We start from the raw sequence: 14,993 nt of genomic DNA, 5'->3' as shown, positions 1-14,993 counted from the left end.
GAAGTGTACAATAAACAATAACATGGGAAATAGGAACCTAGTGATAAATGCAATGAGAAAACAAAAGTAGATGAAGGAGTCTTCTCATGTATAGTAGACACTGGTTTGCAGTTTTAGAACTAGAAATCTTAGCAAGCCTCCCCAAGAGGGCAATAATGAATGAGACAGGGGAGTTACACATATAAATGCTGAGGGAAAGCTTCACAGGCAAAGGCAGCAGTTGGCAGCCACTAAGCTCCAAGTGGAGACATGATGATGAACTTAAAGAGTAAAATCAATGCATCTGAAGTCACCGAGGCAGAGAGAACACGGCTGATAATAATTATGGTCAAGTGAAACAGTACAAACCAGTCACCTGGGGCCCTGTAGACAGCTGCAATTTCTTTTCAACCTTCCTAAAGCTGTGACCTTTAAAACAGTGCCTCTTATTGAGGTGACCCTCCATCATAAAATTTTGTTGCTTCTTACTGTTATTTTGCTATTGTTATGAATCATAGCGTAAATACTTAGGAGATAGAAGTTTGACGAGACCCACAGGTTGAAAACTGCCAGAGAGGTTTGCCTTTTATTCTGAATGAGGACACACCACAGCGTTTGAACAGGGAGATGGTATTTCTGACATGTATTTTAAAAGTTTTCCCCTGGTTGTTGTACAGGGAATAAACTGCAGAGGAAAAATAGAAGTCTATGAGATACAGCATGTCATTGCAGTGGCCAAGATGGAAATCATTGGTGATTTGGATCAGGGTGACAGCAGGGGACTTGTTAAGGAATGGTCATATCTGAACATACATTTTGAAGATAAGTTTGACAATATATTGAGCATCAACATGGGAGGAAAATAAAAATTAATTATGACCCAATTTTAGACTAGACTAATAGAAAAACCTTTTATAGAGGATGTTGGGTAGGAATAACCTGCTATTATATTACATTACATTATAGTAGAGATTCAGCTAGTGATAGGATGAAGTAATTAGATACATTTGTAAAGTTCAAAAAAATCTACATATAGGATATTGCATTGATTAAAATATTTAAATAAACAATCCAATAATAAAGACAATACATGTGTCACTTCTTGTTAAAACATAATTTGGTATTCAATAATTCATTTTATCCTAAACAACTCAACCTGACCTACATACTACCGTAAGTTGACTCAGTGAAGAACAGACACTGTTTTCAGGGGTCTAAGTAAATTCCTGGCATCACAGTGGTTAATCCTTCCTATAAAGCTGAGGCCTAAAGATCCATTCAGATGTCTTTTTCTTTGTTTATAAGATATGTGAAAATAAATGCTTTACAAAGGAATCCAGAAAACATACTCAAATTCAGCTAATCGTTTAATGAATGTTTATAAAAATATAAAATTAGCACTGTGTTTCAGATACTTAATGTATTAATGAAAGAGCTTAGGGTCTGATGAACATGCTTTCCAGGAGTGAGTAGAGATTTGAAACTTCCTAAGAATGTGTTCCCAATGCTCATTCTCCAATCCCCCCAACCTCTCGGGTAATTTGCAAGGCCAATAGAGAAGTCAGTGGACAAATTCTTGCTTTCCCTTAGAGTCGGGATCTGTGTCCTCAGAACTTGCCATAGCTCCTAGTTTATAGCAAGTGTAAGTGAACTTTTTTCACTTGAATTGAAAAATCACTTGTTATTTAAGAGTTAATTCTTATTCTTCATTGATGACAGTTCAAGAAAAAATAGTTTAATAATTTGTTTAATAATTTTAATGAGATTAAAAACAACAGAAATTTCAAACATTTAGAACATGATTAATTATGAAGTTATGAAATTACAAGTATATACAGTAAGATCATTGCTAAATTGGTTATTTTTCTAATAGTTAATATCTGAATTATCTAACAGTCTACTTTAGGGAAACCTTCTTAGAATATACTTCTATAACTAAACTACATTTTCCTTCCATCTCTCATATACATTAAATTTTATATTTTCTGGTATTTGGACTTTCATTGGCCATTGACAACTCTCTAGGTTAGACATATAACATTATGTTTCCAAACAGATATGTCATATACATACGAAACCATAAGGATGACAAATTTATCTTCCATTTAAAGCTTGAGAGTCACTATATCGTTACCTAACTCATGAGTTTTCAAGATAAAATCTGAATCAGTCCCAAAACTGTCTTCTCTCACTTAAACCAAATGGTTTTCCTCATTTTGAAACTATGTTTAGTACATCTTTTAGTATTTTTAGCATGACACCATATTGGTGTCATTTATATCACATTTTTATATATGGACCACAGAAATTTTACTCATTACTGTGTATCATTGCTCATATCATATACCTAGTTCAGATACACAAAAATCACATTTAACTCTCAGCTTCAAGGGGTTTATTCATGGATTTCAATTCACTTCAACTTATATGTGTATCCCCTAATCGTCTATACCTCTGCCTTGAGTCCCTCTACTCTATGTGAAGGTTACTTAGCAACAGTGTTATATATCTGTCATTCATATATATATATATATATATATATATATATATATCAACCAAGATAAAAAGAGTGAGGGAAATAATGTAATTATAATCTCAAAACTAAAAAAGATAATTTGAAAGATTTTATCTTTTTATATTTTATACATTTTTAAATATAGTTTCAATTATGATATAATTTCATCACTTCCTCCCTCCAGCCTGATGTTTATCATATTGTTCGATTACTGTGACTTTACATTTGATCACATGGATATTTTGAAACTGTAGTTATCAATTCTTCCATTCACCCTCTTAAAAGGAAATATAATTGCTTGAGCCCACTTAGGTTAGAAAGAAGCCCTTTTGGGGCTTGAGAGATGATTCCGTGGGTTAAGAGCACTGTCTGTTCCTCCAAATAGACCCAGATTCGATCCCAGGACCCACATGGCAGCTCACAACAGTCTGTAACTCCAGTTCCAAGAGATCTGACACCCACACACCAATGCACATAAAAGAAAATTAAGTAAATCATTAGAAGCTTTCTAAAAGTGCAGGTACAACATTTCAGAACTAAGTTAAAAGGGGTTTAAACACAAGATCTATTGTGACTGCCCCTAGCCTGTTAGCCTGGATGAAGAACTGATTCTCTGGCATCGTGCACCTACTTCTTGAATAACCAGCAATATTTTTGAAGCAGTAAGCAACTTTTCTTTAGACACTAATAAATTTAAGCATACGTCCTAGTCAAGGAACCACAATTACCATGGCAAAGTAGAGAGTCTGAGTACGTTAGCTCCTTTCTGGGAAGCTGATTCTCACTGCTGTCCAGCAGTCAAGGCAAGTGCTAGAGGGCAAGGGCTAGAGGGATAGGAGAGTCTTTACAATGAGTCATTGGTGAGCTCTATCTTCAGAAGACCTGGAAGTGGAATATGTACACATGGTATGTACACATGGGTTAGTAGTCCATTCTTGACTTTTCTTGTCCTATTATTAAACACTAGACTGGGAAGCTCGAATCGACAGCCATGGACGGGTCTTTTATGTGGACCATGTAAATCGCACAACCACCTGGCAGCGACCATCAATGGCGCCTACTCCAGATGGAATGATCAGATCCGGGTCTGTCCACCAGATGGAGCAGCTTAACAGAAGGTTGGTGATTGGTTTCGAATGAGATCCTAAAAGCCTGATAAGGATGGTAAGACATCCCTCTTCTGCTTTCCTGCTCACTATAAGGAAACAGAACAAAATTAGTTATATTAACCAAGCTGTTCCCAGTATTTTGAAGGCTAGGTTTGTAAATTAGTGACAGAAATCACATTAAGCTTGAATGATATTTAAAGATAGGGTTCCTCTGTCTTACTGGTACAAGCCAGAAATCAGAAATTCTTTAATTATGGCCCCATCTCCCAGGGCATTTATCAAGGATGTGAGGATGTGACTATATTTGGGAAGACTAGTTCATGTCCATCACGGGATGTTTCTAAAGATACAGAACTCAAAATAGTGAACATTTCAAGGGCAGTTTCCATAAAAGCTTTAAAGAAAAGTTGCCTCATAGATCACGGTAGACTTAGTCCTTGTCTCATCTCTACTGTATACCCATCATCACGGAGCCCACCCTCCTGTCTCATGCACTGTACACCCATCACTTTAGAGTTTTTCCTCATCTCAGAGTCATTGTCCAACCATAAACACTGATTCTTCAGAAGTCTTTATCTGTGAAGGAATAAATGCTTAAAGATGTTTTTGAAATGGCCTATGCTGGCTCACCTGTGTGCTTTCAGCTATTTGGGAAGCTGAGGCAGGAGGATCTCAAGTTCAAGGCCAGCTTGGATAACATGTCAGGATCCTATAGGAAAGAGAAATTCGTCCAGGATCATTTTGGTTAGAAACTATAGCATTACTCTTGAACTTGCACAGATACACTTTGTGTTTGGGTAGTAGCCATGGTGCTGTGTCACTTGGGCTTCAAGCTAGCAACATGTCCACTTTCTCATTCTTTAAAGACAGCAAACAATGGTTTCAGGATACTTTTTCTTATTAGAAGTGTAGACATGGGGCTCATTTCAGTTGAAATTGCATACATATCTTGTGTTGTTTCTCAAGCGCTAAGGTAAAGAAAAGGTTGAGGGGGCTGAAAAGAATAAGAACCTAGGTTGAGGATATTTACTGATAGCAAAGCCTTTAACATTTAACTGGATCTGTCCTTTAAAAATGGACTTTCTGACTTGTTAAGAACACATAGAACACATGTGATAAGAAAGTTGAAGGGAAAATACTGGAGTGGAAGAGTTTAATTAAAACTGGATGCAGAAAGATGAGGGACAGTAAGGGGTTGAGATTTGACTACAGCTAAGTATGCATGAGGATGGTATAAAGAAAGTTGCTACAGTGTAGGCTAGTTGAAAATAAAAAACAAGGAACTGGACAAATATCTCGGTAGTGACAAACACTTCTTGCTCTTCTAATGGACCCACGTTTTTTTTTTCTAGTACCTGTGTCTAGTAGCTCACAATCCTATGTAACTCCAGCTTCATGGGATCTGAAACCTTCTCTGGCTTTGGTGGGTGCCTATACATATGTGGCATACACTCACACAGACATGCGCACATACATATGCATACATGCATACAAATAGACACATATAAAAAAATAAAGCTTCCAAATAAATAAAGAAATAATAGGTCACTGGGAGGATGGCCCAGTTAGTAAAGTGCTTAGCATGCAATCACCAGGACCTACATCCAAATAGAACATATAAAATAGATAACACATGTTATATAAAACATAGGTGTGGTGGTGCACTTATGTAATTGCAGATCAGGAGAGCCCAAATCAGTAGGTTACTAGGTTTGTTGGACAGTTAGTCTAGATGAGTCGGTGCGTTCCAGCTTCAGTGAGAGATCCTGTAGCATACACAGGCTACAGGTTAGTCCCCAGCACACATGTAGCAGATGTGTAACTCAGTCATGTGGGTTCCCCAACAATTGGAGAGGGGCTGTTCCTAAAGCTGTTGCCTGTCTGTGGATCCCATTCCCCTAACTGGGCTGCCTTGTCTGGCCTCAACAGAAGAGGATATGCCTAACTCTGAAGAGGAGAAGGGTCGGGAGGAATGGGGGAGAGACTGTGAGTTAGGGCAGCAATCAGGATGTAAAGTGAATAAATGACTGAATAAATAAATAATAAATAAATAAATGGGTAAAACATGTGGTCCATTTAGGACCACAACCAATATCAACCTCTAGCTACTAAATACATGTATACACACACACAATCTCTCTCTCTCTCTCTCTCTCTCTCTCTCTCTCTCTCTCTCTCTCTCTCTCACACACACACACACACACACACACACACACACACTCACATATACATATAATTGATTAACATTGAATTCTCGGTATAGAGGATTATGCTTTAGGTGAAAGTTACCAGATTATTCTTTTATTGCTTGAGTATTTGGAAGACATTTACCTTCCATTTTCCTATTAGTCACTAAGAACCATAAAGTCGTTATGTCATTATTAGTCATTAATAAGAACCATAAAGGATTTTCAGTCACAGCCTATTTCTTTTCTTTTTCCATTAATTTATTTATTTATTTTACATCCTGATCCTAGTTCCCTCTTCAGATAGCTCTCAATAACCTCTCCCCTTCTCCACTGATGAGGGGGAGGCATGCTCTGGGTACCATCCCCTCCTGGACCTTTAAGTCGCTACAGGCACATCTTAGGTTCAGCCTTCGTATGTACTTTGGTTGGTGGTTCAGTCTCTAGGAGTCCCCAAGTGTCCAGATTAGTTTACTTTGTGGGTCTTCTTGTGGAGTCCCTGTCTCATCTGAGTTCCTCAGTCTTTTCCCCATCTGTTTCACCGGACTCTCAGAGCTCTAATGTTTGGCTGTGGGTCTCAGAGGACAGTTATGCTAGGCTTCTGTCTGTGAATCCAGGCTGACAGATAGAAACACAGCCTGAGGCTCCAAGATAGTAGAAGGTGTAGGGCAGGCCTGTAATGTATCCCTTAGTCCTCTGAGGACAGATCAGCACACCGCCCACCAATTGGCCAGGGCTGCTACTGCATTCATTTATGTCCATCTTTCCTAAGCACCTGTGCATCCAGGCTAGCAGTGACAAATATAGTTGTCAACAGTGTCTTCACATGTATGTTATGACAAGGCCTTGACCAGCAAAGAAGCATCAAAGTCCCACAGTGTGTCCCTGTGAATCCACTACCCATGAGTCTCAGTAGTAGTTGTCTCTTCCATCCACACGCAGACCTCTACAAGAGACATGGCTGACGGGAACATTCATCAGAGTTGAGTTCACAGAGGTCTCCAAGGAATCTAGGTGCTTAGTCATAGAAGTAAGTCCCATGAGCATCCTGACATGTGGCACCATGTAGACTCGGCTGGGATCCACATTCCTCAATATTCAACTCACAGTGAACACCAGAATGCTCTTGAGGACAGACACACATGTATCTTCCTAACTCATTGAGCCATATGGCCTCATGCATGCAGCAATCAGAAACACACTCATCTAATTCCAGGTCACAATGCCTGCCATGATATCCAGACACACAGAAGCAGGTGTAGCCATTGACTCCTTCCCGGCACACAGCCCCATTGTGGCAAGGGCCAGAAGAAGACTCATGGTGATCTGTCAGATCTCAAGGTCTCAAAGCCTTCCAGCATATCAGAAGAACAGATAAAGGCGGGGTACCCAGGTCTTCATGGCAGTGCCGCCATGTTGGCAAACATTTCCTCCACAGGAAGTAGTGGCAGTTTCACCTGGCAGTGGTGGTGCATGCCTTTAGTCCCAGCACTGGGAGGCAGAAGCAGGCAGATCTCTGAGTTCAAGGTCAGCCTGATCTAGAGAGATAGTTCAAGGACAGCCATGGCTACACAGAGAAACCCTGTCTCAGAAATAATAAAATAAACAATACCAAGATTCACTCAAATTAACTTATCCCATGATGGTTGTGGTGGCACCTGGCCTACTCCTTCACAGTCGCAGAAGCAAAGCATATTGCTGGGAAGAAGTTGTCAAAACCTGCTTTTACTAGACATAAATGCATCCAATGTCCATAGGACAGCCTTTCTCTGTTGAAAGTAGGACCATCCCACCTGCAGAAAGACGCTGAAAAGGTTTAGCAAGCCAGACGGTCATCAAGCTACATGTGTAAGGGGTGCTGCTTAAACACCAAATAATGAGCAAAGCCCAGCAAATCTAATCAACAAAGCAATATATTTAAGAAACAAAATACCCAGATCCATGGCATGAAAATCAATAGACATCCATGGTGTTCAGATAGTATAAACCAAAATGTAGTCCAAATCCCTTCCATGAAGCTGCACACACCGGGAGAGGCAGCCAGGAACCCTTCATTTGAAGTTCATATGGACAGATAAAGAAAAAATCATTTTTGCAGTTTGAGAATGTGCTGGATTCTTGTGGGAAAGCCTTTTACAGAAAGTCACGTTTTTAAACACTGCCTTTCCCGGTTTCAAGTATTTAAAGGATTCTGTGCTTTGAAAGTAGATAGCTACAAAAAGTATACTGAGAGTATACTCATTTACAATCGCATCTAGTTCTTTCTGATAATCGCCAGTTACTTAGAGAAGTTTACAAGGATTCCTAGCTCACTGAAAAATGGAAACACTTGTTAGCATTGCATCCTAAGTGAGTGAGAAGATCAAGATCTACCCTGAGACAAGCAGGGTCAAAAGCTGTAGATAAGACTTGCCTAGAATGAAACACAGGATTATGTCTGAATTAATTCCTATAGTTGGAGACTAAAGTTAAATAACTAATTTTATATATATGACAAGCCAAATAACAATGTAAATTTTCATTATAAATAATCAATTAAAACATTTTGACTTAACTTTATTAAATTATAATGTGAAGGCAGATTTAAATTTAAATAGAAAAAGCCTACATTCATATCACACCAACGTTTAAATTTTTAAGTAATATATTCAATATATATGGCATAGTTCTTACCTAGCTATGACATGATGACAACATAATTTCATATTTTCTTTCTTTATCATATTATGATAATGACTTACATCACTGCCATTTCTTCAGGTCAACATTTAAATTCCTGTAAATGCTCCACTGTAGCTATAATTTAATACACTTAATGTCTTGTTATTAAATGTTCTGTTTAGTGTCTTGTGATTTTTTTTTATTTAAAGACCAAGGCCATTTTAAATATTAAAAGTATCTTATATTAGAGTATTCCTTTGTGGTCCTGTTCCAAAAACAGTACCACAGGGAGAGAAGCAGAGTTGGTATATTTGTTATCAATGCCTAATTTTTTAAGAATGTGGCTTTATAGGTTTTACTTGGCCAAAAATACCTTTACTTCCAGCTTGCCTCCGATCTGTGTTTGCTGATTGTAATTAATTGTAATTAATTGTAATTGTTCAGTTTTGTTTTTTTTTCTTTTCTTCTTTTCGGAGCTGGGGATTGAACCCAGGGCCTTGCGCTTCCTAGGCAAGCACTCTACCACTGAGCTAAATCCCCAACCCCTTAATTAATTGTAATTAATGTATAGAATTTCCTGACCTGCTGCTTTATTTGTTTGGTTAGGTTGGAGTGGTTTCGGAAGGCTTTTTTTTTCTAGTTTGTATGATTATTTGCATGCAATCATGGGCAATTGTATTATTTTAACTGATCTTATTACCCAATTCCATGAGCCTTTTATATATCTTTAGCTCCAAACATAACAAGTACAGGAGGACATTGACAGAAAATTCCTGATGAAATGGAAAAAGGCAAGGCTTTTAGAGACCTTCTGAGTCAGTGACATCTGTGCTCTGGGCTTACTGGGGCCTTCCGAGTTCCATCACAAAGCTCCCACATGTACTATTAGTCCTTTAAGGGGAGAGAACTTTGATACGACTTAAAAGGAAAGCTGGAGAGCACGTGGCTCTGAAAAGACTGTTTAGCCATTTGGGGAAATCATAATTTCCAATATATTAGACGAGTGTCCAATAGCAGCATCTGCAGTCCTTGGCAACTCTCTGCCCCCGTTAAAGTCAGAGGTCCAGGCAGCTTCTCACTGGTGGCCGTAGTCTCCTGCCCTGGCTGCACTCCTTGTGTTTCAGCAGGATCCCAATGGGTCATCTTTCACGTTCCCATAACCTTCGCATACGCACGTAATGCTACGATCACTGAGTGGATTCCACACTGTTTTAAACGGCCCTCTGAAGAAGTGCCCCCAGCACCGCTGCTGGCACAAGTGTCTTCTGACATTTTCAGAAGTGAATGATGGATGATAAACGTAGAGTCTTCAGACCAGAGAATCGCAAACCCTGATGTATGAAGCTGTAGCCAGACAGCTTCTTAGAAGCACAGGTCTCAATTTGCGTCCGTTAATGTAATTTAACAGGTCCTCTCTCAAGGAATTTGGAGGCCATAGTAGGAAAGCTTGCTCCTTAAGATCTGGGGAAGAGGGCTGGAGAGATGGCTCAGCGGTTAAGAGCGCCTGACTGCTCTTCCAGAGGTCATGAGTTCAATTCCCAGCAACCACATGGTGGCTCACAACCATCTGTAAAGAGATCCGAACCATCTGTAAAGAGATCCGATGCCCTCTTCTGGTGTATCTGAAGACAGCTACAGTGTACTTATATATAATAAATAAATAAATCTTTAAAAAAAAAAAAAAAAAAAAAAAAAAAAAAAAAGATCTGGGGAAGAACTAGGGCCCTGACTCCTTCAGAGACCCGCTGCAGAAGAACCGAGCAGGACTGAGTGCAGTCCCCACCTGATTTTGACTTAAGACTTGGCTATTTGTGCTCCTTCCTCCACCTCTTCTGCAACCCCCCCCCATCTACTTCCTAAACATAAAGCTGATATAAGGCATACTTTCTCATAACCAGCAAGGGCTTATGGGATTTCAAAACTCCATTTCCAGATCTAACCAACATCTCCCTTCTCCTATCCACCACTGTCTAGTTTATGGTCTGCAAGTCCTAAGAAAGAGATTTGCCCAGCTACCTAGTCAAATACTGTGGAGACAGGGGTCTAGTGGTGTCTTATTGGAATTGTAGGCACTTCTGATTCCAAGGCAGTTTTTTTACAATTGTTTCCAACTGCCTTATTCAAAGCATTACCGAACACAAATTGGTTATGGTTTTTCCATTTCCTAATGCACAGGTATCAAAACATCCAGAGAACCATTGCAACAGAGAGATCCGAAGAAGATTCTGGCAACCAAAGCTGTGAGCAAATACCAGACGGAGGAGCTGGAGGTGGAGGGAGTGACTCGGAAGCAGAATCTTCCCAATCAAGCTTAGGTACTGGAGCAGGGGACCCAGAGCACCCAGGGGACCCAGCGTGGCATGGAATGTCTGTGACAGACGTGTGCAAGTCCTGACACTGCCTCATGAGATAACCACGTGACCCACAGATAAAAGAGCAGCAAATTATGGGAAAGCAAGAGGGAGGAATTAGAGGCCTGACTGAAAGAGATAACAAAGCTTCCCACAGGGAGTTTTAGAAGACATAGACTCCTGTGTGGTTGAGCAATGTTTATCTGTTGGTGTCCTAAGCATTTGTCACTTATAAATAAAACATGGCACATGTTCACAATCCATTTCAAGTGAGTCTTAAGCATTTCAGATAAAATTCAGTTTAACCAAAGAGGAACCCGGACACAAAGAGGTTTCTGGTGAGTTTCTTGTTCATGAAGTCTATTATTTTTATTGTGTGTCAAGCCTTATTTGCCTGAGATTTTAGTTCTTTAAATCTAACCAAATTGAGGTGCTGGTAATGATGTTTAAAACGCATGAGATTGGCTTCGACTTTCTGTACCCATAACAACAAGCACCACCGTGAAATCCCAGGAATCCATTTCCGTTTGAATTGGGTTGGTGACGCACTTGCCAAAAGAAGGCCCAGGTTTAGTTTAGGAAGCAGATATTGTAATTCTCATTCTGTCAGGTCTCAGCCATTTGTGGCAGCATATAGATATCGAACATGCTTATTTGACTTATTTTACACATTTAAACAATGGATTTTAGTCATTTTAACTTAAATTTCCTCTCCAACTCTCTCTCTCTCTCTCTCTCTCTCTCTCTCTCTCCATTTATTTTTACATAATCTGTATGTGTGTGTTCCACTGAGTCTTGTTTAATGGTAGACGGGAGGATGTTTCCTAGAGCAAGAACAAGTTATCAGTGGATAAGTAAAGAAAATGATATGAAACCCCCTTCCCCAGTGGGATCCTCCCCCACCCATGATGACCTGTGGATGTGCCCAATCTTGAGTAAATCTTGCGTAGACAACCACAGCTGCAGTAAATTTAAATATATAATGCCAATGCCATAACTTGAAGACATCTTTCAGTTGGCCATCCCCCTACCTACTGCCTCCTTTCTTCTTAAATGCACACACACACATTTCAATCAACATTTTAATTGTGTCCATTCTGCTTTTTCTATCAGATGTACTAACAACCCTGGTTAGGTTTTTATTGTTGTTGTTGTTGTTACTTTTGTTCAGTCTTCTGAGAGAGACATGATACAATAATCAAGTAATTAAAAAGAGGATGAGAAAAGGTACCCAGGATTATTACTGGATTTAGTATTGAATTGCACGTGGTTAACTACATAATAAACACCTTGGTTTTAGTAGATAAAACCAACCGCATTTACCGTTCAGATCTGCAGGTGAGCAATGCAAACTGATAAAGCTGGCAGGTTGCTTAGGATGCTGCTGACCTTGCAGTCATATTTAGTCACCTGTGTCACTGTGTCACCTGTGTTAGCTAGCTGTGTGGTGGTTGGTCTTAGATGGCCTTGGTATGGAAGCTTTTCCTTTTGGCTTTTTCTGTTAGTGGACATGGGGACAGAAAAGAGACAGAGATACAAGTGCTAGGACCCCTATCTCAGATTTCACATGTTGTACCTTGTGGTACCAGATGAAACAAAGCGCAAGGCAAAGTCCAATTCAAGCAGAGAGGAGCTTGAAAATCCCTCAGCAGAGAAGTCTTTATAGGAGGGGAAAACTTCTATAAATTGTCTTAATTACAGGTAACATTTGTAATAAAACAAGACAAAAAGACAAAGGGAAGAGAATTGAGGGGACTTGAATGTAGTTGAAATTATATAAAAACATTATTAAGAAATAATGATTCCTGACTTTTAAAACCTCAAAATTTAAAATACTCCAAAAGATCCAAAATATTTAGTATGCCAACATGGTGCCACAAAAGGAAAATTCTGAGGTTCATGCATAAAATTATTTAAAATATTTAAATAAAAATTTTAAATGAGGTATGATATCACATGATTTTACTCCCAATACTTAAGGAACAGAGACCAGAAGATCATGAATTTGAACTTAGGTTGCACTATAATGTGAAACTGATTTTTAAAATGTGTCATTATCTCTAGGCTATAAGGTATAAATGGAAGATACATACATTTTATGTCCAGGCTTGTATCTCATCTATAAAATACCTCATTCTGTATATGTTCTAGAATTTGGGAAAAATCTGAAGCACTTTTGGTATCAAGCATTTTAGACAAGAAACACTTGAAGTTCTTGACATCATCACGTCACTATGAAAAAGCAAGTGTCTGCTGTGTGTGAGTGGGAGTCTGGGCCCTGCATGGGAAGAGACATGCTTCATGCAGAAGGACTTTTCTCACAACATATTCCATTACTTTGCTTCATGTTTCTAGATCTGAGGAGAGAAGGGTCACTTTCTCCTGTCAACTCACAGAAGGTCACCTTGCTGCTGCAGTCTCCAGCAGTCAAGTTCATCACCAATCCTGAGTTCTTCACTGTGTTGCATGCCAATTATGTGAGTGCCCCTAAAACAAAGGCAGGATGGTCTGGCTTTCTGAAAACCCAAGTAGGGCTTTATGTGGTCATTTAATAATATAAAGAGGCTACAATTTTACTCAGTGAAATTTACTCAGGGAAAAGAAGGAATTCTTTATTTATTTTATCTTCTGAGATTATAATTACATCATTTCCTCTTCCCCTTTCTCTTTCTTTCCTCCAAATTTTCCCATATGCCCTTCTCTTTACTTTTTCAAATGTATGGCTCATTTATGTGAGTCTCCCAATAAGAAAGGATTAAGAAACTCTATTGCTTTCTGTTGTAGAAATTATTTAATGCTACCTCAGGGTTTCTACCCAGCCTTGATCATTCAGTTCCCAGAAAAAAGACACATTGTAACCTTTATATTTACAATAATCCTTAATCAGCTCTAAAACTGGGCAGATATCTACCCTCTGTGCTATTAGAATCTACTTTTCTATCAATAACCCCAAATTCCTACTTACTAGGTTTCATCTGGGATGCTCCAATTGGCCAGCCCTCTGGGCCATATTTTTATGGCTCACCTAACCCATGGTGGCTTCTCCTTCCTCCTCCACTGTCTTCTTCTCCTTGTGGTTCTCCTCCAACCCCAACCTGGGAATCCTAAACCCCACCTATGTCTCTTCTGCCCAGCTATTGGCTATCAGCATCTTTATCTGCCAATCAAAAATAACTTGGAGGCGAGGTCACATAATATCACTTGGGCCTGCCTGCAGACTCCAGGTCTTGAAGACCTGCACTTAGCATTACAATACACAGCAAGACCAAACCTCAACAGAACTTCCTAAGGCTTTTTTGGAAGCATGTTAGTGAAACTTCCTTGGAAACAAATACATGCTGTTTTTATTGGTCTTAATTTAAAAAAGAAAGAAAGAAAAAGAAAGAAAGGAAGAAAAAAAGAAATCAAAATGAAAAAATATTACCCATTCATAAACATTATATAAGCTCGTCTTTATTAAAAACATCTTAGATACTTTCTCTAATAATAACTAGGTTAGCTTTTGATACAGTTTTAAAATGTATTGGTATTGTTTGTGATTTGGCTTCACATATATACTTTTTTTCCTTGAATTTTCAGGGATATTTTCCCAAAATGTGCATTACAGCATTCATTAATTCTATTCCACAAGTTTTTTTGTTTTTTGTTTTTTGTTTTTGTTTTTGTTTTTGTTTTAATTTGGGCCAGAGACTGGAATCACAAAACAGATTAGGGACAAACCTAAGTGTCAGTCGAGATCTGTTTTGTGGAGACACATGCGTCAATCTGATATGACAGGACAGAGTCCAAACTGAGAGAGAGCAGAGTGCCTGGGTGATGTGATACATGAGGCAAAGACTGAATTGAGTCTTGGAAGTTTAAAGAGAATGGGAAGAAGACCAAGCAAATGGGGCAGTTCGTTAGGATGGATGCAGCAGCCAAGACCACCAAGTGGCTTCACTGTGGATGGCAGACATGGAAGAAATGACGAAGCCTCAGCAGCCTGGCAAACAGCAAGGCACTGTTCTACTCAGCTGGCAACAGAAGCCCATGGTGCTCTGGGAGACCAGCTCTGATGACTGGGTAGTCTGACAAAGCATTTCTCTAGCGGAGTCTCCGAGAAGTGCTGAGAGTCCATGACTAAAGGCTGATCCAACCAATCAAGCAAAAAACGATTAAAGCCCCAAGCTCCATGAGGTGCTGAAGGAGTAGG

The 14,993-nt window shown here is 39.2% G+C and overlaps 1 protein-coding gene across 3 annotated transcripts in view; it reads left to right on the top strand.

Moving 5' to 3' along the window:
* Hecw1 (HECT, C2 and WW domain containing E3 ubiquitin protein ligase 1) overlaps positions 1 to 14,993 on the top strand; it is a 367,055-nt gene that overhangs the window by 249,411 nt on the left and 102,651 nt on the right. For all 3 annotated transcript variants that reach the window (XM_032884399.1, XM_032884397.1, XM_032884396.1), the window contains 3 exons: positions 3,462 to 3,612; positions 10,626 to 10,765; positions 13,157 to 13,278. In XM_032884399.1, the coding sequence (XP_032740290.1) occupies positions 3,462 to 3,612; positions 10,626 to 10,765; positions 13,157 to 13,278 (413 nt within the window). The remainder of the gene's footprint in view (positions 1 to 3,461; positions 3,613 to 10,625; positions 10,766 to 13,156; positions 13,279 to 14,993) is intronic.

This window comes from Rattus rattus, chromosome 14, assembly GCF_011064425.1.
Source record: "Rattus rattus isolate New Zealand chromosome 14, Rrattus_CSIRO_v1, whole genome shotgun sequence".
Taxonomy (NCBI): domain Eukaryota; kingdom Metazoa; phylum Chordata; class Mammalia; order Rodentia; family Muridae; genus Rattus; species Rattus rattus.
Note: the sequence above shows the minus strand (reverse complement) of the source record. Positions and strands in the feature narration are given on the sequence as shown.